At 46.3% G+C, this 21,784-nt stretch overlaps 8 protein-coding genes across 8 annotated transcripts; 5 read left to right on the top strand and 3 right to left on the bottom strand.

Annotated features, from left to right (window-relative positions):
- Window positions 1–1,203: 1,203 nt before the first annotated feature.
- On the bottom strand, window positions 1,204–2,156 carry COCVIDRAFT_42485 (hypothetical protein; the record flags this gene model as incomplete). Its single annotated transcript, XM_014695691.1, has 2 exons — window positions 1,204–1,779; window positions 1,830–2,156. The coding sequence occupies 2 exons, from the start codon at window positions 2,154–2,156 to the stop codon at window positions 1,204–1,206; spliced, it is 903 nt and encodes a 300-aa protein (XP_014551177.1).
- Window positions 2,157–7,671: 5,515 nt separating this feature from the next.
- On the bottom strand, window positions 7,672–8,888 carry COCVIDRAFT_31244 (hypothetical protein; the record flags this gene model as incomplete). The annotated part of the gene is made up of 4 exons (XM_014695690.1): window positions 7,672–7,945; window positions 8,007–8,191; window positions 8,248–8,344; window positions 8,866–8,888. 4 exons carry the CDS (start codon window positions 8,886–8,888, stop codon window positions 7,672–7,674), a joined length of 579 nt encoding a protein of 192 aa, XP_014551176.1.
- Window positions 8,889–9,234: 346 nt separating this feature from the next.
- Window positions 9,235–9,892, top strand: COCVIDRAFT_20528 (hypothetical protein; the record flags this gene model as incomplete). The annotated part of the gene is made up of 2 exons (XM_014695679.1): window positions 9,235–9,638; window positions 9,703–9,892. 2 exons carry the CDS (start codon window positions 9,235–9,237, stop codon window positions 9,890–9,892), a joined length of 594 nt encoding a protein of 197 aa, XP_014551165.1.
- Window positions 9,893–10,427: 535 nt separating this feature from the next.
- COCVIDRAFT_42483 (hypothetical protein) lies at window positions 10,428–10,939 on the top strand (the record flags this gene model as incomplete). Its single annotated transcript, XM_014695689.1, has 3 exons — window positions 10,428–10,469; window positions 10,524–10,782; window positions 10,890–10,939. 3 exons carry the CDS (start codon window positions 10,428–10,430, stop codon window positions 10,937–10,939), a joined length of 351 nt encoding a protein of 116 aa, XP_014551175.1.
- A 1,729-nt stretch (window positions 10,940–12,668) lies between these two features.
- On the top strand, window positions 12,669–13,427 carry COCVIDRAFT_20527 (hypothetical protein; the record flags this gene model as incomplete). Its single annotated transcript, XM_014695678.1, has 2 exons — window positions 12,669–12,847; window positions 12,908–13,427. The coding sequence occupies 2 exons, from the start codon at window positions 12,669–12,671 to the stop codon at window positions 13,425–13,427; spliced, it is 699 nt and encodes a 232-aa protein (XP_014551164.1).
- Window positions 13,428–14,299: 872 nt separating this feature from the next.
- Window positions 14,300–14,704, top strand: COCVIDRAFT_113570 (hypothetical protein; the record flags this gene model as incomplete). Its single annotated transcript, XM_014695688.1, has 1 exon — window positions 14,300–14,704. One exon carries the CDS (start codon window positions 14,300–14,302, stop codon window positions 14,702–14,704), a length of 405 nt encoding a protein of 134 aa, XP_014551174.1.
- Window positions 14,705–15,570: 866 nt separating this feature from the next.
- On the top strand, window positions 15,571–17,755 carry COCVIDRAFT_31241 (hypothetical protein; the record flags this gene model as incomplete). Its single annotated transcript, XM_014695687.1, has 4 exons — window positions 15,571–15,616; window positions 15,664–16,152; window positions 16,202–16,964; window positions 17,020–17,755. The coding sequence occupies 4 exons, from the start codon at window positions 15,571–15,573 to the stop codon at window positions 17,753–17,755; spliced, it is 2,034 nt and encodes a 677-aa protein (XP_014551173.1).
- Window positions 17,756–20,522: 2,767 nt separating this feature from the next.
- Window positions 20,523–21,416, bottom strand: COCVIDRAFT_31240 (hypothetical protein; the record flags this gene model as incomplete). The annotated part of the gene is made up of 1 exon (XM_014695686.1): window positions 20,523–21,416. The coding sequence occupies one exon, from the start codon at window positions 21,414–21,416 to the stop codon at window positions 20,523–20,525; it is 894 nt and encodes a 297-aa protein (XP_014551172.1).
- Window positions 21,417–21,784: the final 368 nt, after the last annotated feature.

The raw sequence follows: 21,784 nt of genomic DNA, 5'->3' as shown, positions 1-21,784 counted from the left end.
CCTTGTCGTCTAGTATGACTACTCCACATAACAATGTTGATAGGGAACTCTACAACACGAACAACAGCTGGATCAGAAATGCGACCTGCGGAAGCAAGAAGGTATCATCTTGTAGAAGCTGATTAATACTTGAAAAGTCTTGTATGCTGAGTTCAGCCCGTTCGAGTCAGAAAAGATCTCATTGCATGTCTTAGGTGACCAACTTCTGAACGAGATAAATTAGTGGGATATCAGGCCCGTATGAGAGGTGAGACTTCTCTATGGGCGCTCGCTACAAATCTCCTCGAAAGGCCGAATCAGGGCAGCGGTCTGCGCTTTGTCACCCGCTGCTAAAAGGAGATATAAATTGTGCGTTTTCGATCAGCGCTAATACACTATAAGATTAGCCCTATTTATATACAGTCTATAGTTTGTAGGCTGGTAAATAGGTCTCCACCTCGGGATCGTTTTTTTTAATTGTGTCTACCAGTTCTTACCCAATTAGGAAGTTTAGTAGCTTATTTTGTAACCCTAGATTAGAAATTTATTCTTGCCTAATAGAGTAATAGGCTAGCTCTAATAGGTAAGACGTTATTTAAGATCGGAGTAAAATGTAGAGACCCGACTCTTGGCACAACGGGTTGCTAAACAACTTCTTACCTATTAGAGCGAGCCCATTACTCTATTAGGCAAGAATAAATTTCTAATCTAGGGCTATAAAATAAGCTACTAAACTTCCTAATTGGGTAAGAACTGGTAGACACAATTAGAAAAAACGATCCCGAGGTGGAGACCTATTTACCAGCCTAGGGCCAACCACGTCCACGTCAGAAGGTAATGACTATTGCGGGGCTTAGAGTCACGTCATGTGCCATCCCGCCAAAGGCTGGCCATACGGGATGTCAGTGCATAAAGGGATGGCAGCGTGTAAGAAACCCGTAGCAGCAAGCAGTATATGGAGAAATGTGAGATTGATCCACGCTTCCTATCTCTAGTATTAAGCGCTCTTCTTATACCTATAGGTTTTGCAAGTCAGTCTTCTGTTTCGAGCTCAAATGTGGTGAATAGTGGAAAGACTGACTAGGTTATGTGACCGAGCTTTTACTAGACGTCTAAGAAGGTATGCATAAATCGATTTTAAGTCAAATCCATTCTAATCAGCCTGGAGTAGCTTTTGTCGATTTGAGAGATAAAACGTTTCTTTTCTACACATTTTGCTTGGGATTAAAATAAATGGGGCTCAGTGCGCACATTGCGACTTATACCCTCTAACTCCTGAGGAGCGTTGTTTGCCATTAGTTCCGCATTTTCACGTTGACCCAGTTCCCCATATCCATGATTCGACCACAATTCATGTGCATGGACACGTGACTGATGCATTTCCCCCTTCGCCAGATCTGTGTCCAGCGTACTTTCGTCTGAAGAACTGCCGTCTCCTCCACTGGAATTTCTCGACCTAGATATCATCCATGATATTCCTGCTGCTAGGATCACAAAAACTGCTATACCCACCCCGATACCAGCTTTTGCGACTGCACTAAGACCACCTGATGAGACGTTCCCCTCGAGGACAGAAGACGGGGTAGGAGTCAAGGTTGACAATGTTATGGCTGAGGAACTGGGCGTTGCTGATAGAAAGGGCGTTACTGAGGGCGTTGCTGAGATAATAGTCGATATAGGGCCCACAGTTGCTGCGAGTTCGAAGATGTTGCTCTCATCATTACAACAAGTTTTCTCCCCACAGCACCAATTTTCTCCTCCACAGTTATGGACGCCCACATTACCCCACTTGTCGGCGTACTATATTATCTTCTTAGCGATATCCTAACGTGAAGTATTTGGCAGTATACCTCTGGCTTGTTGCACACGTCTCCAAGACAGTAGGGACTGTTCCACAGCGGGTCTGTACAACCTTGTCTTGACCAAACTTGCTCACCCTCATTATTCCCATTATACACCGCATAGTTTTGACAAAGACCATTTTCCATACACACATCATCTGCAATGCCAATGTCTCCAGCGCCGCTATGGTTCGTCATGCAGCATGCGGAATATTTTGTCGTGTTGTTGCATGGTTGAAAGGCCGCATTGAGGAGAGTAGTGCCGTTACGGCTGTAACAGTAGCCGGCTGCACTAGTAATCTGTGATATGACTAGAAGGAGATGGAAAGCCATCATGAAATGTAAGAACGTTCAGCGGGGATTGAAGACTACCTGTACTAAAGTGTGGGTTGAACTAAGCGTGCGAGGATGAAAGTGTGCCTCAGCCTTGGACCTGGTGACTTGCTGAGAATCCTTCGCTAGCCGAGGTTGCGAAACCTGTGTATATAGTAGCAAGCTAGTGTGGCCAAGCTATTGTTGTTTCATATACGCGCGGACTATAGCAAATCATGTCTTTAGATGCTCGTGGAATCCATTGGGAATAGAACATAAGCGCCAGCTCTACTGCTTCTCTAGAGCGCGCTTAGCTACCGTCAGACAGGTGGCAACGGAAGCTGCAGAATCCGGGAGTGGATCGGAACACCAGGATTCTATATACACCCAATCAGAGCCTTTTCGTCAAGGCTACCCCACTCCCCAAAAGTCTACATTGGAGCAACATAGACATCAGAGAGTAAAATGTGATAACGTATCCCAAGGGGTTAACCACGCACACGGGTTGGCCGCGCGCGCTGGCTGTCCCCTGCTGATCTTCTAGTGAACCTAATACTTCTGCGCAAGCTGCATAAACTCGAAAATGTATCCCGAAAGGTGGATGTGCCTAAGACGATTGCTAAGACACCTTGACATAACGTACACCAGCATGTAGACGTAGTCCTTGGCCCCATCTGAGCCAATTGAACAACACCAAGTAAATCCATTACCCCCCACCCCAAGAGCCTTTTTCGTATTTCAGGGGAATGTCGCATGCATAGTAGAGTCAGTGCTCTGTCAGATGCTGGATCCTGGCGCTAAGGTGGCCACCACGAAAGCAGAGTTGCCGTGGGGCAGCTACTAACTAGTGTGGCGCTGCCGAGCGGGTAACTGTGGCGGCCCTTGCACTGCCCTCAGATGAGGGCCAAATGCAGCCGCATCGTTGCCTACTCATATCAGCGTGTCTGCTATGGCGCAATGCCAAAAGCCAAAAAGGACAAGTGATCAGAACAAATAAGCGTACAGTATTGTAGTGTACAAGCTAGCTAGCTAGGCGAGTGGACTATAATACATCAGACTGGCGCCAAGGCGCTATACCCAGACGGGTAAGGGCCAAGGCTGCCATAACATAGAGTATGATTCAACGTGACTCATATCCATTTCATTTACCAAGTCAGTGCACAAAGCTTCTGGCGATTTACCTGAATTTGGTCTGGCTTCTGTCGTATCATTGTCTGTTGTTCGCTTGCGTCTGACTCAGCATCCGGATCTACCCCAGTCGGTAGTGCCAGAAGGGCAATATCTTCCATGTGTCAGGAAAAATGGTTCAGGACAGTGCTTTTCCTATTTCCTGACGTATCCTGACAAAAAGGACATTTAAATGCTTCCCAAGTGGGTCCAAAATTGTGTTCTAGTTCTAGATGATTTATCCATACCTGACGGCTTGGGAATGGATTCGTATTGAACCGGCATTCATAATAGAAGCAACTGTCAGGTTTTAAATCGGTATCGAGGTGCTTTCGATTCGTAGTAGGTGCTATACTAGTAACCCGTCAAGTCCTATCTTACCTCCATTCACGATTGTTCGTTGCCTGCACTAGCTTTCCACACGCAGTGCACTCGAAAGGAAGACCGTTCTTTCCTTCCACTGGTAGTGGTAGAATCCGGACTCGCTCACCACCTGATATACTGGTCATGAATGAAACGGGGCTTCCTGATTAGGATGTTAAAGTGAGAAACCGCCCACACGCATATCAACGACTCGTGGCTGTGATCAGCCGGATCGCATTCCTTTTCAGTTTCATGACTTAACGCGCCTTGAAAGCGCTACCCTGGTTCTTGATAACCAAGACTGGTCTCCGGATACCTTGTCGACGCGGCACAGATCGTGTGTGAGTTGAGATGTGCTAGTGCAATTTGCTTAGTACTTTTGTGGCTAACGTGGAGAAAATCTACACAGCTGTTTTTTTCCCGCGGCAGAAGATGCAGGAGCTCGAGGAGCAATGCAGCGCTATTGATCAGACCATAGAATATCATAGAAGTATCACCTAGGCAGGATCAGCAAAGTTGCGCACTTCCAACTCATTAGATCATTCATACCAAAGAGCAGGTTGCCGAGGATCCCTCTACGCATGGTCGTCCTCCCCAATTCTGTTTTTGTTATCCCAGGCGCAGCTTCACTCTTGAAGGGGCCTATGAGCCTGTAGAATGTGACAAAGCTGGCACCGAAGTAGTATACCAGCAGCACTTTTAAATCAAGTGTCCGCCACAGCTCCATCAATACTGGCGCGCCCCCAAAGTCCTTTGCGAGAATAAGCACGTTTGTGCTGTGGTCAACATCTTATCTGATACGGGCAGTATCGGGTGTAAGCAGATGATCATGTGGAGGGTCGGTCGGCATCATCATCCAGTAAAACAACAAGAAGAGGAGGCTGAAAAACGTTGAAAAACAAACGCTGAAAATACGATATGAGAGATGTCTGAGCTGCTTCTGTCGCATATAAAAAGAAGCTGGTGAAAGAGGCTAGAGAAGTGCGTAAATTGGCCAAAATAGCGCGGCAGGTGAGTGAAGCAAGGGCTGCTGAACTAGCTGTCCCGCGCGCCAAAAAAGAACAACAATGCGCTAGTTACTTTAAATATGAAAAAATCTAGCGATCGGTGAAATACAGCTACGCAAAATGTCTCTGCTTCTAATAAGTCAAGAATATCAAAACATGGTGGTATTGCGCGCCGCCAAAGTAGTGGTGAAACTACACCGCCGCCCGCCCAGCCCACCATGCGCGGCCGCAATATAAAACTAACTAAGAAATTTGAGTGAATAGCAATATAACGCAGTATTATAGTACTACTCTGCTTAGAAAAATCACCCGATCTTGGTTTTTTCGTGAGGCTCTGTAGCCTTGATTTTGGTGGCACCCAAATTTGGTGGAGTGTTGCAATTAGTGAACAGTTGCAAGCTTTGACCACTTACTACACTACTTTGTACTATAACGGATAATGGTCACTTGAAACAGAAATTTTAACGGACAAGATGGCAACCAGCACAGTTACATAGTGGTCAGTATTTCCGCTTGTCAAGCAATTGACAGATCGCGGGAGACTAGGGTTCAATTCCCTGCTAGAGAGCTCATTATCTTTTTGGGTGGCGCATCGAAGGTTTTCGCCACGAGGTACATGCGCCCTAGGCTAAGGCGAGGGATTTTGTTTTCTCATTTTTTTTAATTAACGAGTTCTACAAACGAGTGAGCTATCTCACTAACTTTACGCACCTCTCTTATTATAATATATAATCACTCTACTAAATCTAGTTATTCTAATATAACTACCTCTTTCAAGGTTTATAGTATTAGTTCTTAAAAAAGATTAAGTTCAAACTAAAAAGCGCACTGTAGCTACGTTTAATATCTCTCGCGTTACTTTCTACCGCCAACGCGCTAGTGTTACACGGGGTTGGGTGCTGATACTTCTCTAAGCTTAATCTAGATTAGAGTAAGTAAGATAGTATAAAGAGCGCTATAAGAGTTTATTTAGTAATATAGTAGAGTAGTATACTTATATAGAAGATAATAAAGATTTAATAACTACTAATCTATATTAAATAGACTAATAAGTAATAATTATCACGGCGCTATCTGACATAGCAGCGGACTGGCAGCTTCCAGGTGCCTAGCGAGGCTGGAATCCCCCGGGTGGCCGTTAGGGCCACAGTGCTAGCGAGGTAGCTGCCGCGCATCCTCCTAATTAGCTGCCGGTAGATTCTAGGTGCGGGCCTAAGCACCTAGATTCTATAAAACTATAGCGCCGTAGTCTAGAGAGCTCTTTAAGCTACGTCCTATCTTCTACTCTTACTACCTATAGCAACAGCCTATTAATTAGCTGTAGCAATAGACCCTGTACACGTACCTGTCCTTCCTGCCTATAAGCCTGAACTATAACAATAATCTTGTTAAGTAAAGTAACTAGTAAGAAAGTATAATTTAAGTTAACTATAATAAGAGTAAATAATAAAATCTATCTATTCTTTTATCCTTATTACGTCTAGTTCTATCTTCTTTAGCTTTTTATCTTAGCGGGAGGTTTAGGAGGACGTTAGCCTCTCTATTTATAGTAGCCTCCTAGAGGCTATGCCTTAGCGGGATACTAAGTCACGTAATTTCGCCCTACGATAATCATCCTACCCGTTAAGATCCCTAGTGGTCTCCCAACCATTCATCGTCATACCCAGAGAGAGGATCCTTCCTGCTATTACTTATAATAGCTAGCAGGCCTACCTAACGTGATTGCTAGCCTAACTTAAGGAAACTTACTAAACTAGAAGAAGAGGTAATAGTTAACAGACCCAGGCATGTAAGCTAAAGTATAAGAGTAAGTAAGTGTTTACGCGCTACAGTACGCAGCAAATACGCGTAAAGTACGTGGTCGGTCGGCCAACATTACCTACTACCTTATACTAAGGCGTACTGTGCAACGCTGTTACAGCTCGTAATAATAGATATAGAGAGAAACTAACAATAAGAATCGATTCAGCGAACTTATCTTGACAACATAGCTTACGGAACAGTATTATCACAGCGTAGTTATAATAAAGGAATTTTAAAAAGTAATACTTAAGATTTGTACTGTATAGATTAGTGTACAATTGTTACTGCGAAGACGCAAATTTTCTTATAGCTACGACAGTACAAATGTATCTATTTAGGCTTATTAAGTAGATTTTTTACATTTTGAGAAATCACTCTCTACTAAAGAAAGAGGAGAGTTAGAGGAACAGCGCGTGTTCACTAATGGAGAAGGGAGCGTAATAACAAGCAACAAGCAAGCCAATTGCGACAATGAAACTCAATTAAGTAAGAACTGGATTATATCAAGCTAGTTTATTACTGGATATAGCTAGATCGTTGCAATCGGCTTTCTTGTCGACGAGTCTGGTCCTTCAGCCATATCATGGACTCGATGGTGTAGGCTTTTTTGCACAGGCTCGGTTCACTTCAGGTTCTATTTCTAGCTCTAGTTGCTATAGTACTACCTATTTATTTACAGCGTTAGGGAGTGGCCGATGTCACAACGCTAAGAAGGTATCACTAACGCCTCTGACCACCCCCTGTTACCACAAAATGTTAAGCGAGTCAAGCAAGCTCAAGTTTTTGGTCAACAATTGACTAAAATTACTTGGTTGAGCATGCCATTTTCAGCAAGGAAACTTGATTGCTTGAATATGAGAAACTCAATCAAATTCAAGCAGGTACTTGACCCAAACTTGATCGTTAACAACTCTGCTCATGTAGCGGCGGGCCTCCGATGAATACTTTGAAGAAACGGCAATGTTGCTCGAATACATGTTCGTGCCCCAGTCAGTTCCAGTAGTACAATCATTATTCAAGTTGTCAATAGTAGCACTATGAGTGACCTAAAAAGAAATACAGTTCGAGGTAGATCTGAAGGAATGTGTTTGTATTATGGGTCATCAGGCATGATCATAGTAATGTAGTAGCTAGCCCCTTCGCCATGTCATCTCTATGCTGATTCAGGTGACAGACCATGGAAGACCTCTTGTAGGCGATCACATATTGATATAGCACTCTCCGTTCAGCGCAGTGGGTGGGCACGAACCAAAGTTGCACGGCGACGGTACAGATTGAATGCATGATACACAGTTGTACTGATAGCAGTCATCATTCTCATTGCAGACAGCACCCTCGACACAATCTGCCCGGCCCTCAATCAAAGCTCCGGGTACCCTGATGTTCTTGGACGTTTTCGCATTTGGTGTGCGTGCGACCATCGCGTTGAGAACAGCCCACAGCTGAGCATCGGACGTTACTGCGCGGCCGTCACTAAAGGCGACATTAGTGTTCAGGAACTGTGTAAAATAGGTAGGTAGATGGTCTTGCTTACATGCCTGGCACGAAAGCACGCTTCTTGTCGTATTTTGCGAGGAACTCGGCAATCTGATGCTCACTGAGTTGAACGTAGTCGATGACGGTGTCACGGGCGGCGTTCAAACTGCGCAGCACTCCGTCTTCTCCAGGATGCGTTACACCATCGCTTGGCTTGAGGATCTTGAATGCTTCAGCGAGCGACTTGAAATGTACCATTAGTATTCCATCGGATGCATCCATCTCGTTTGAGCGCCTACCGGCTCGTCTGTGGCAGCTGCTGCCAGCAGAAAGGTCGTGCTAGCGGACAGGATAAACGTGAGCTTCGTATTGAAGGTAGGAGCTTGAACATGAAGTCTGGTAGAATGTTAAATGATATATTGAGTTATACAGGTGAGATGTGCGATAAGTCACAGCGAGTGGGTGCTTTATATATCTCGACTAAGAGCTACTTCCTTCCCCAGTCCCGCTGACGACACTAAAGCGGTACCTATACTTTGCAGTACACTCCTCTTACCGGTGTACGTAAATTACTGCAGGTATGAGGCACCGTATCAGCGAGGCCGGCGTAGAGATATAGGATTCCTGTGTGCTTGAGGCACAGCTGCATAGCTCTATTCCTGCATCACACTCTCCTCTCCCCTCACTGCTGCACGTAAATTGCCACGGGTGTGGGTATACACATATTTGTTACTGTTTTTCCTGTCTCATGACCGCGGGTGTAGCAATCCACAATGGGTGTAACAATGCCTTCCCGTTTGATGTGTTAAACTATTAGTGGTTTGTTTCGTAACACAGCAGCACGTTGAGTAGCGAGATAGAACATAGCAACATTAAAGAAACAACACGTTTAGTCGTTATCACCCCTACAATCGTACAGAGCCCTTCCAACAGCAGGCATTGCGAACGAAACGTTCTACTATGAATAGCTCCATCGTCTTTAGTTATTATTGCAACTCGTGTTGCTTGTGTTACCTTAATTGGTTTATGTGTATTCGCGCAGCTGATTTGCTAGTTTTCGCCACGCTACGTCATGAAGGAGCCGATCCGTCAGCAAGAAATGTGTCGCTTATAATATGATGGACACTACTAACATGCCTCACCCACGGCCAACCTAAGCTCCTGTTACTACTATACGTATCCATTATAGACTACTCTTATTTAGATTTTACCAGAGTCTTTCATCGACATGCGTTTGGAGAAGTGATAAGCACTCGAATCCTTCCAGCACTAAGGACAAGACAAACATGTCATCGCCAACGGCACAGCTGCCACCTACCCAAGAAGGATCTGAACATGGAGATCAAGGTTCAGACCAGCTTGAGCTAAGACGATCGGCTCAGAATAAAGACAGCAAGAGCGTGACTCTGCGGCCTGCCCATGTCGAGACTGGAAAAGAGCAATTTAATATCCTGGTCAGATCAATGCAGACACCAGCAGATAGGAAGTGCATCTCTATGGTTTGCACCGATGGAGTCTACAGGATTCTCCACTATTTACCCACACCGCCCAATCTACCAACTGAATACGAAATATACGACGCGAAACCCATGTCACCAGCGATGATCAAGGCTTATCTTGACACACGACGTTGGAGCCAAGCGACGGAAGACCAGTTCCGTGGAGCCGATGGAAGAACGATCCCGCAGGAGTCAGTGACCTAATGTGTACACTCCATCTTTAAATATTGACTAACCCGATACGAAAATTTCTAGACAGTGGTTGAGGCCTCCACCAGGCATTATTCCACCAATGGGCTCCAAGAAAGAGCGCGATGATAACATGAGAAAGTATCGCGAGGAAGAGGAGCAGTCAGAACAGAAAATCGCGCGGGGAGAGATCAGCCCAAAGGAGCCCATGGCGTGTAACAGCATCAAAAGTGACTATGATCTGAGCCCTCGCTAGGCGTGGGCTGTGGCTACGTCGGACCACGAAGGTCGATGTATATTACTCAACTAGGAACTGGGAATAGCGAGGTCAAATAACATAGTTATAATGCTGATGTTAGAGTCGCCACTTTAATACGCACAAGAATGAGAGCGAAACTATTATAGATGTTGTAAGACCTTATTAATCGACATGTACAAGTAAACTCCTGCTATGCAGATCTTGATGTTGTTATGCTTATTGGGGAGTCTTTGTTAGTTCAACGTAAGATTAGCCGTCAGCGCTGTCTGTGAATTATGACATCACTATTACAGCACCATCAATCCTCCAATGTAGGTGCTCATGTGTGCTTGGTGGGCGGTAGGTCTCCGTCAGTCAGTCCTCAATACGCTTCTTATTGTCGTGCGGGTTACTAGGGGGCAAGTCTCGAGCGCACTTGTTCTGCTTGTCGACCTCATGTATAAATCGTTTCATTGCTTCAGCTGGGCTCTCGCCGCCAATAGCACATTTGCAGGATCGATCTTGCCCGACGACTCCTCCTTCGCCATATACTATGAAGATGACAGTCATTGCGGCTTCCAGCACTGCAGGAATCGTATTTGGGCCTCTTATAGCTGCGAAGGCTGCCTTTAGCGTCGCCTACGCTTAGGGCGCCGCGATTGCTAGAGTTGTCGCTGGTGGACCTTCTGCAGCAGTGCCCGCTGCAGGTATAAATGCAGCACTTGTAAACGGCGCTGCGACTGGCGTCGTGACAGCCGCTTCAAGTTTGTTCACTGCTACTGGTATTGGCACGGTCGGCGGACAGGCAATTAGAGTGGCCACGCTCTATGGTCGAACTGCTGGTGCCGTTGGTACGGGAGCTATGAGCGCTGTTAGGAGTGGCGTAATAACCGGTGCTATATTAGGAGGTCAGCTATATTGGTGTCTCTAGTTCTTCCGCGCACCATGCTGAAGATGAAAACTAGCTTTATCAAGAGAATGTAGTAACAAGAAACTTTATTTTAACTTGGTGAAGGTGTGTTATCTGTAGGAGGTGGTACAACAGACGCAAAAACGAAAGAATAGAAGAGAGAGAAGGAAGGGGGGAGAGGAAGACGAAGGAAGGTGAGAGGGTCTCTGTTATGTGGCCGTGTATCCATTGGGGCTTTCAAAACAGCGTTAGTTTCTGCATGGAGTATCTTCCTCCATATTGCCGTATGCTAGAACTGGTCACCAAAATAGGAATTTAGTATAGCTTGGCAAGTTGTAATTCTAAAAGGGGTTTACGTTGCAGTAACCAAAAACAGAAAATCAACAGATATGTGTCACCCAATACAGAAAATTTAGTGGACATGCTGGCAAACAGCACAGTTACATAGTAGTTAGTATTTCTGCTTGTTAAGTAATTGATAGATCGCGGGAGACCGGGGTTTAATTCCCCGCTGGAGAGCTTTTCTTTTTTGGTTACGCAACGAAAGTTCCGTCGCCACGAGGTATACGCATCCTGCGTCGACTCAGGCGATATTCTTTCTTTTTGTTCTCTTTCTTTTTTGGATATCTAAAGGAGAACAGGAAAATCAGTGCTCCAAACTTAATTGTCGCGATATTACAGCAGGTTTGGCACATAGGAGGTAGGTAGCAGCCTTCCTCTAGGGATTTGATCGCGTTGCGTTGAAGATGCTATTTAGCTTGCCTCTACTAGAATTAAAGGAGTTGAATACTATATAAGGGTCTCTCTACTTCCTCTCATATCCACACTATTAAAGATAGGGTTAGGAATCTATTCTGGAGAACGTCTAGCCTTAAACATAACTTATTAGCAGAGTGAGGGTGTTAGATTGTGATAGTTTTACTAACAAGTATATAGTAATAGAGATCAATCTCTTATAGCTTAGTATATTTAACTCAAGTTACGAGTATAAGTATGATATAAGAGTTACTTGTAGATATACTATTTATATTACTCTGTTGCTTTATCCGCGATAGCTAACTTTAGAATCTTGATACTAGAAGTCTCATATTACTTCCACTCAAGATCCACTCTTAACAGTTCTTTTCCGCGAGTATTATTGCTAATCGTATTGTAAGCTAAGCACTCTTTACGAGCTGGCGTATTGTAACGTTTATTAGAATCTCTAGCTGCCGGCGTGGTCGCTCTTAGAGATAGCGTATCTGCGCTGCTGCCTGTGCTATACTATTATTATATATAATCGTATGTAGTAGAGATAGTATTCTAACTACTATGAGCGACGATAAAACACGATATAGATAAGGAAGAATAAGGTCCATCGTCTAAAAGCCTGCCTGGATATTGTGCTGCGTAACGACTGTTGGCTAGATTCGTGTATAGGCTGTAAGGAAGTTCACCTTATTAATATAGTAAATCGTAATAGACCCCACACTTCATCCAAGCTATAATCACAACCTGTTGACCTACGAACAAACACCTAGATATCAGCGAAAACCGAAAAACCGCATATATCCGAGCTGCCATTGTAGCCCGCTCTACATCAAAGCGCGCGCATCTTCCTTCTTCGCGCACTGAACCCACTCCCACCATCACCCGTGGACCGAGCTACCCTGTTATTCGTCTGAGCGCATAAACACGCAAACCACTCTTCAACATGGCGCAAGCCAATCCCTCCGCACTGAACGAGCCCTCCACATCCTATGTCGACCCCACGTTCTCACTAGTAAACACATCGTGTCCCGATCTCTTACTTATAGAGCTTGTACCTATGGCATATCGCATAACAGCCGATCCCACCGCACGAGAAGAGGAGTGGGTTCATGGATCGTCGGCCACAAAGCCAAAATGATTGTCGGGCACAAGCAACGACACGTCAAGCACGGCAGCAGGCACAGCAAGAGGAACAGATGGCGGGCCTGTGGGGGAGGAGGTGCTGCAACAGTGGACGAGGAAGAAGCAAGAGAAGCTGTTTTTCATCGACTAGAGAACTTAGGGTACAGGGTCGGATTGGGTGGGGTTGAACGGTACATCCGTCCCTCAAGTCATACTTGTGCCCTCAAGATCACTGCTAACATTTGACACAGATTCTCCCGAGAGGCACCTCGATCAACAGCACCTCTCGACTGCATCAAGTTTATTTGCAAAGATCTCTGGATGCTCCTCTTTGGAAAGCAGATTGATAACCTCAAGACCAATCACCGTGGCATCTACGTCCTCACGGACAATACCTTCAAACCCCTCGGCCGCATGTCATGTGACACGAAGAAATACGACGCCACCATGCAAGCAGCACTAGTAGCACAAACAGACGATGTAGCGCTAGGACGGGACGCGAATAGCCAGGCCAGGGTTCAGCCATTCCTGTACTTCCCAGCTGATCTGATAAGAGGATGTCTTGCAAGCTTAGGCATACAAGCAACAGTTACGGCAGAGAGCGCTGGCCGGAGCTATGTTCCAGATCCGGACTGCGGGGGCGAAGAGCTAAGAGAATGGGCGAGGCGGTATACCATCTGTTTTTCAGCGGCATTGTGCGGCGTTGAAGGGTCCTATCAAGTTGATGTACTTGAATGGCTATGGGATTACTTCCGGCGAATAACCACTTGAGTCAAAAGGCGGCCTCTCACGCTTATGCGTGGTTATCCGCATAGCTATGCCATCTTACAACAACTGCAGTAAAGAAGAAAAACTATCGACTCAGGACACCAATTGTAGTCAGCGCGCCCGTACTTTCTAACCATCGTTACTTTACAATTAGGTCAGCCCTAGATAAACGCCTTGTTGTCTTGGCAACCTACATATGTTCAGCCTGGCTTACATAACGTCCTTCAATATCCACGTACGGAAACTCAACTATACCGGCTCTCTCGAATTTGAGCCTAATAACCGAAGCTGTTTTCCCTCAACCATACGAACAAGAAGTCAAGGTAGCACATCATGACTCAAAGCCGATTTCTTGACACATGTCTCAGCCTGACCTACAGACTGATAGCTTTCCACCCACATGCATTTTTCCTGTTCATCTTGATTTCACTGGTCTGAGCGCAAGCACTCGTCTCGGATCTCACGAAATATTCTAGTGGTCTAGTTAGCATCGCAATATTGCACCACCAAGCTATTGCTTCCAATAAAGATAATCTTCCCCGTTGAGGACGAATGGTGGGATTCGAAGCGGAGAACCTCGCGAAAAATCCGGCACATGAACCGAGGATTGAGAGGGATGCGAAGATCAAGGGATCCACCCTTACGAGCAAGAAGAGTGTAGGTCAGAGGACTGCGTGGCTGGTTCAGGGTGTGGGAGATATCAGGTGTGACCATGACCCAGAAAAAATCAGGCAGCAGAAGTCCGCATGGTAAGAACGGGTAGTCGGATTCAATGTGCATCGTCTCAAGTTGGGTGTTCTTGTCCTGGCTAGAACGAATATACTATACAACTAAGTGACGATTTTCGGGAATCCATCCGAGGAAGTCAAGAGGCCATGCAATCTCGGTTCTGTTCTGGAGACAAAGGCATCTGGCTTGTAACAGCGGCAGCGTTCCAGCGAGCTGTCAGTGAGCTTGAGGGCATTGAAGCTTCCTTAAAGCGCTACAGTAGCCGCAGGAATGGTGCGCTCAAGATATGGACGAGAAATGAGGAGCTGAAGCTATTCATTATGGGACTAACCAATGACGGCGAAAGGCTGGATACTGTTGAGAAATATGTGTCTGGGTTAGAAAGCCTAAATTTGACAGCCGACATGTGGGAAGATGGTAGAAAGGCCGGCGCGGATCAGTCGGGCTTAATTTATCAAATTGTTCGGATATTCTGTTGGGGGTGTTTTCGTGGTGAGCTGCTGGCAGCAGCTCATTACCAGATCCGAGAAAGTTGTTGCTCAGGATATTAGTATGTTAAATTCCTCGAGGAGATCAGAGAAGACCTTGATTCAGGATTTGTTAGTTCGGCTGTCTTCATGGCTGAATATCCTCTCCGGTCCACACTTGGTTTCGATCCGTTCGCTCCAGGTTTGGGTTACGTGGCTGGGCTGGGATCACCTGTACCGAAGCAACGGGGTTTACACCACTGTTCATTGACATCGCCTGGAGATATTAGGTTCACGCTCTCCAAATCTACTTATCTGACTCCAATTGGAGCTGTCAGGTAGCTCCAAATTTCACCTCAGCGATTTGTCGTTCGCGGGGTAGATTGCTAACCGAGCAGGGGGTTTATCAACTGCTCGACGTGCCGCTTGCGGCAGCTGCATCTCTACCTCAAACATGACATCACGACCTTAGCAACAAGCATCTCAGCCGCAGGCCTGCTGCTAGCATGTTTCTTTTCTCAGCTTGAAGAACATTTATCGGAGACGTCGTCGCGTTGGAATCGTTTCACGCAGCCCAAGTACGCCGCACAGCTAGGTGATCTAATTGGACAGACCATCCGTCATGGTCTCGTACATGCCGAGATTTCTCGATTCTGGCTTATCGCATGAGGTGCCCATATCGTACTGTTGGATCGTCGCTGCAATGACTGTTTTGCAACCCGTTTTGCCTATCACACCAATCGAGGTTGAGCATAATATTGTACTATCGCCGCGGAGACGCCGTAGGCAGCGAAGTGCTCCTCGAGTATAACGGCAGTATCTCTACAGACCCTGGCCGGTATTTGGAGTCAGTATGGCTGTAGGGAATGTGTTAATACAATCGCTTTCCTGGGAACAGAGAACTTGCGGAGTTTTCCAGCCTCTACATTCTACTTGTTGGAGCCTTCATGATGGCAGATACGACTAAGATACCTCTCCCAGTAGGAGCCGGCTATGGTACGTTCCCTAATATCTCACACAATGATCACAGCTGAACTTTCTAGGCGTCGTCGTTGGCATCGGCTTCTTCTTTGCCTTTCTCATGATGGGCATCTCCTATCTCCAAAACAGATACACACGTTACTCAACACAATCATCCGAAGAGTTCAACACTGCGTCGCGCTCAGTCAAACCCGGTCTCATCGCTTCTGGTATCGTTTCGGCATGGACCTGGGCTGCCACTCTGCTCCAATCTTCTACCGTAGCATACCAATATGGTGTCGCAGGGTCGTTCTGGTACGCTGCTGGGGCTACAGTTCAGATTCTCATGTTCTCGATCCTGGCTTGCAAGGTCAAGCAGAATGCGCCGAGATGTCATACATACCTTGAAATTGTGAAAGCGAGATACGGGACGGTTGCACATCTAGTGTTTATGGTCTTCGCGTTTGTGACGAACATTTTGGTGGGCAGCCAGCTCTTGTTGGGCGGAAGTGCGGTCGTTACTAGCTTGACAGGCATGCCAGTGTATGCTGCTGTGTTCTTGATCCCAATTGGTGAGTAACATTTGAGAAGTCTATTTCAGAGATGTGTTAATAGAGACAGGTGTCTGCGCCTACGTTATCCTCGGTGGTCTGCGAGCGACTTTTATCTGCGACTACAGCCACACCTTGATCCTTATGATCATCATCCTCTATTTCATGTTCAATGCATACGCTATCAGTCCTTTGATCGGCTCACCCAGCGAGATGTACGAGCTGCTCAAAAAAGCTGGGACTCAACGGCCTGTCAGTGGGAACCAGGACGGCTCATACGTCACTTTGAAGTCGAACTTTGGTTTAATATTCGGTGTCATCCAACTATGCTCTGGATCCGGGACCGTTTTCCTCGATCAGGCCTACTGGCAGCGTGCGATCGCTTCCAAACCCTCTACTGCCGTACGGGCGTATCTCCTGGGAGGAATTGCCTGGTTCGCTATCCCATTTGGCTTTTCGACAACGCTTGGTCTTGCGGCTGTGGCGCTCACCGATAACCCACGTTTTCCCACTTACCCAGAGGTACCTACCTCTGGCCAAATCTCGTCCGGTCTAGCAGCGGCCTTCGCTGCGGAGACATTGATGGGACAGGGAGGTGCTGTTGCACTGCTGGTGGTTCTATTCATGGCAGTCACATCATGCGCGTCTGCAGAACTCATCGCCGTCTCTTCGTTGCTGACATTCGACGTTTACAAGGAATACGTTTCGTCCAAAGCTTCACCAAAACAGTTGGTCTTCGTTTCGCACGTTATGATTTGCGTTTTCGGATTGATCATGTCTGTGTTCGCCTGCATCTGGAATGCGGCATCGATCGATCTTGGATGGCTTTTCCTGTAAGTTTTCCCCTATCCCATGGCTAATATATCAATGTTTACTAACATGTTGAAGCGTTATGGGTTTGCTAATCGGCGGCGCTGTGTTCCCGACCGCTTTCGCCATAACATGGCGGAAACAAAGCAAAGTTGCCGCTATATCTGGCTGTCTATTTGGTCTTGCCGCAGGTCTCACTGCATGGCTAGCGACCGCAAAGAACTATTACGGCGAAATCACTGTAGAGACTACTGGCATGTCATATCCAACTCTCGCAGGCAATTTGGCAGCCATCATGACCGGACTCATTGTAACAACCACAATCACTTTGATCAAACCGGACAATTTCGACTGGGAGATTACTCGTGCCATCAACGCCGTCGTTACCGATGGCGTAGACAACGCTACAACGCCTAGAGATGCTTCCACACCTGAACTCTCCGATGCTGGCGAAAAGAAGATTGCAGCCGATGCCACCACACAACCCGATGCAGCCGCAGCAGCAGAGCTTCCACATCATTTGGCTCCCCCACTGGAGGACGAAGACGATCCCTCCACACTCCGTCGCGCTTTCAAGCTCGCCTGCATCTCCGCATTCCTGTTGACCTTCATCTTAGACTTCCTTCTCCCCATGCCCATGTTCTTCTCGCATTACATCTTTTCTAAGGGCTTCTTCACTGCATGGGTGGTGATAAGCTTTATTTGGGTATTTGCCAGTAGTGCTATTAGTTGTCTGTTGCCAATCTGGGAGACCCGAGGGGGTTTTGCGAAACTATTTAGGAAGATTGGTGAGGATTTCAGGAAGAAAAGTTGAACTGTGAATTCAAATTTTTGAAGAAGGCTTGTCTACATTTAGTTTATGTGAATAGAAATAATATCTAGAGAAATAGTCAAAAACATGTGTAGATCCGTAGTTAACATGAGACTAAACGCAGATGTCGCATTTGTCATAAAAAGCTATAGATCGAATGACATAGCGTTCAACAAGACAATAACTATGATCTCTTCCGGGCTACTAAGAAAGATCTACTGCGTAGCCCGTAGCTAAAACATTTTTATCGAAAAATTCGCAGGTAGATCAAAGCAAGGTAGGTCGCCCTTGCGCCCTTTACGAACCATGGTACTACTAGCTTATGCGTTAATGAGACTCATCGCCATATGCTCTACCGCCTATCTTCTAGAAACGCAGACACCTCTATGTTACGTTCATCAAGCAACACGAATATATCCTCAGCGGATAGAATAGGTAAGCGCAAACCCTACGCTTCAGGCCAACCCCTAAGTAGCCCTACCCTAACCTAGCTCTTAGTAGGACCAGCCCAGCCCCGACCCAAACCCTGACCCACGGTGGGTGCCCCTGGCCCAAATACCACCCTAAGTGGACCATGAACCTGTGTAGGCCACTAACCCGCAAGGTACGTTATATAGCTACTTTAATGTTACAAGTAACAAGAAGAATTCTCTCCTTAACAAGAGACGACGAGGTTGAGGGCCAACCACGTCCACATCAGAAGGTAATGGCTATTGCGGTGCTTGGAGTCACGTGATGTGCCATCCCAAACCTCCCGCTAAGATAGTATAGAGGGGATAGCAGGACCTTAAGGCAATGGGTATAAGAATAGGTTGGATTTCGTTATTACACTTATTATCGTTAACTCTTATAAGTTCTTCTCTTACATAGATCAATACTTAGTTATTCTATCTTAGTATAGAATTGATTAACTATTATTAACTACTCCTTTGAAGTTTGAATTTCCAACGGCTCGGGCCGTTTTCGGTGACTTAGTGCTTTTGAAGCGACAACCTGTTCCCAGTCGGGATATCCCCTCAACAATATCGGTCGATTAGTGCGCCCAGGCCCAACGGCTGCCGTAGCAGAACCTCAATGGAGTTGCTTATGCTTCGCACGGGCCTATCACCTTAATAATAGCACATAGTTTGTCACGGTACAGGCGCACAGGCGGACAGGACAGGCACGAGTACAGATTCTATTGCTACAGACTGATGAAACTGGCCTTCACGACAGATAGTGTAGAGTAGTAGATAGGACGTAGCTCAGAGAGCTACACCAGCGTTGTTGGGGCAGCTTCACAGAATCCGTGTGCTTAGGCCAGCAACTGATCTCTGCGCTCAGTAATCTGGTGGCTGTCCTAGCTACCGCCGTGATAGTACCGCTTCTTTAGGCGAACTCCGTCGATGTGTTTACTTACTTAGGTTTAGCCGGGCAGCGACCGTGCTAGTTCTTAAACATCTCGTGTGAGTTTTCTAGATAGTTGGCAGAGATATCATTAGGCTCCCCATAGCCAACCTACTTAACCAGATACTTTAGTCGAGGTCGTCTGACTTGGCCACGGCGGTTCCATTGGGAGTGTAGGAGATCCTCGACCTCCGATTCCTCGACTCCGTCGACGTCTACAGGAGGTAGGGGGTTAGTGGCGGCCAGCCGTAGTAGGCTGACATGAAATACGGAGTGTACTCGTATCGAGGCAGACAGATCCAAGCGGTAGACGTGATGGGTTGATGCCCTTCAAGATACGGTAGGGCCCTAGGAGCTTCTATTCTAGCTTCTTTTTTTTTGGGGGGGGGGGGGGGCGAGCAGTGTTGATATTCTGAGTTTCTGGCCATACCATGTCGTTCTCAAGAAAATTAACGAGCTGGGTGTCTTCTTCGGCTGGCGTACTTCTCGTGGTGGGCTTAGGCCAAACAGATCTTAGTATGCTGGTGTCTATAGATGGCGTTTATCTTTTGAACTAAGTCTCTGGTGTTCCTAGTAGCAGCCTGTGAGCCAGCCGCAATCGGCTCAAAGCTAAATCGTGAGTGAAAGCTATGATTAGTAAAGAATGGCGTAGTCTGGGTGGTCTCATTGACTGCGTTGTTGGCCGCAAATTCTGCATTGCGTAAAACGATAGAGAACTTGGTTAATTGGGAATACATTTGTGACTATACCTCAAATATGATACTGCAAAATTGCAATGTTGCGAAAATGGAAAAATTGGTTGTTAATGTGTTCTCTCAGCTTTTTTCGACCTTTTGATCCCAGTCTATCTTGCAGCTGAGTAGCTTTTCATTGATAGCCCAAGCTAATGCTTTGGAGATATGCTTGGCAGGCGTGTTGTCCATCACGAGGAGGATTTTAAGCTTGGGATGCCGTACGGATTGATTACGCATCATGTGAAGGAGTAATATTACGGCGTCCTCTAATTCAGTATAGTCCCTTCTGGATTCGTTGGTCTAACGACATTGGTCGAGACGGTCGATGACCATCAATATAAGCTTCTCCGCCGGCAATTGCTCCATCAGAGCTGATAGGAGTTCTAGCATATGCACAAATGCTGTCGCCGGTTCTTCATGATCCCATTTGGTTGAGGATAATGCTTCCCGAACTAGGTCGTGTTGCAATCGCAGGCCGGCAGGATGATGCTCCGCTAACTGATATACCAAGCCTTTTACAATGCTAGCAAAGCTTCGGTGAGTCCGTTCCGTTATGGTGTAGCTCGGTTGGCAGAAGACTGCAAGGACGTTGTTTGTCTGACACATGTTCTCGACTGCCCAGACAGAAGCGCCCGACAGCCAGTTGGATTCTACTGATATGCGATTCCCATGGTTCTCTCCAGTAAGAAGGAGCATTGTAGGGTTTTTTCCTCAGACCAGGAGAGAAAATTTCCATCTTGCATCAGCATAGCTTTTGAAATCTGTTGTAGCGGACCACGGGTTTTGCGTCTGCGTTGTGAAAGCCCTGCTGTCAAGACTTGCTTCACGCTACTCGCAACATCCAGGATAGGTTGCTCTTCTACATTTTTGAGCTGCATCTGGCCTTTGAGCTCGGATAGGGCTTTGCTCTTCGCTCTGGATTCTGCATCTTGTCTTAAGCGCCATTGATTCTCCTGGACTCGGACATTGGTGTCAAGGCCCCTAATTTCGATACTTCCGGTAGTATCACTGACCGCCTCAAGGCGGATGGTCATCTCCTGAAGCTCAAGCTTGATGCGGCGCAACTCCGATGCTACATTCTCGAGTTTTTGTAACATAAAAATTTCGCATTCTTTACACACCTCAAGCAGCGTCATGCGAAGCTTGCAGACGGTTTCCATTTTGATCTCGCTTGGAGACATAGCTTTCAGGAGTCTCCTTGGCTCTGTAAAATATGTAATAGTTTCCCGGTAGAAGATAATCGACAATTCGAAGACGGAGACGATAGGTTGTTTCAGCTGTGGTCCAGGATCGAGCTCCTGAAGTGTGTTGAGTCGAGGGAATGCATGTGATAGTTCCTCAAGAACCCGCTCAATCGATTCTTCTCGCTGCTGCTTCAGGACTGCGACTGCGACCACTAAGGCCACTGTCCCATATGCCAGACCACCAAATTGTTCATCTGCAGATTTCACAATCTCGGCAATACCAGAGTAGCTATTCAAGAAGTCGCCAACGGTGCATAGAAAGCTCTGGATTCCCACTCCTAGCTTTCGAGCCTTCTCCATCTCACGATCGGTCTTCCAATTCTTATATGCAGTTGCAGCAAAATAAGCTTGACTTTGTGCTTTATCTTGTGCAGTTGCACTTTTGTCTCTCTGTGTAAGCTCTGTAATAGATTGATGAGCCTCTTCTTCCGAGAACTTGTAGACCTCGGCTGAATTGCTTATGAAAGTTGCAATGGGTGTGTTGTTGCATTCATCTAGGCCCAATTTGGCCAGTGTCCACCATGTCCGTCTCCATTCAATCGTCGTATAGGCTCGAAGATTCTAAAAACGGTATTAAAGAAATATGTGGGATTGTTGTTACTCTCACGTTGCCTAGCTATTGGTTCGATGGAACCATTCATTTGTAGAATTAATCATATCTGCGTTGC

This window comes from Bipolaris victoriae (assembly GCF_000527765.1).
Source record: "Bipolaris victoriae FI3 unplaced genomic scaffold scaffold_150, whole genome shotgun sequence".
NCBI lineage: Eukaryota > Fungi > Ascomycota > Dothideomycetes > Pleosporales > Pleosporaceae > Bipolaris > Bipolaris victoriae.
This window is presented reverse-complemented; position numbering and strand designations above follow the sequence as displayed.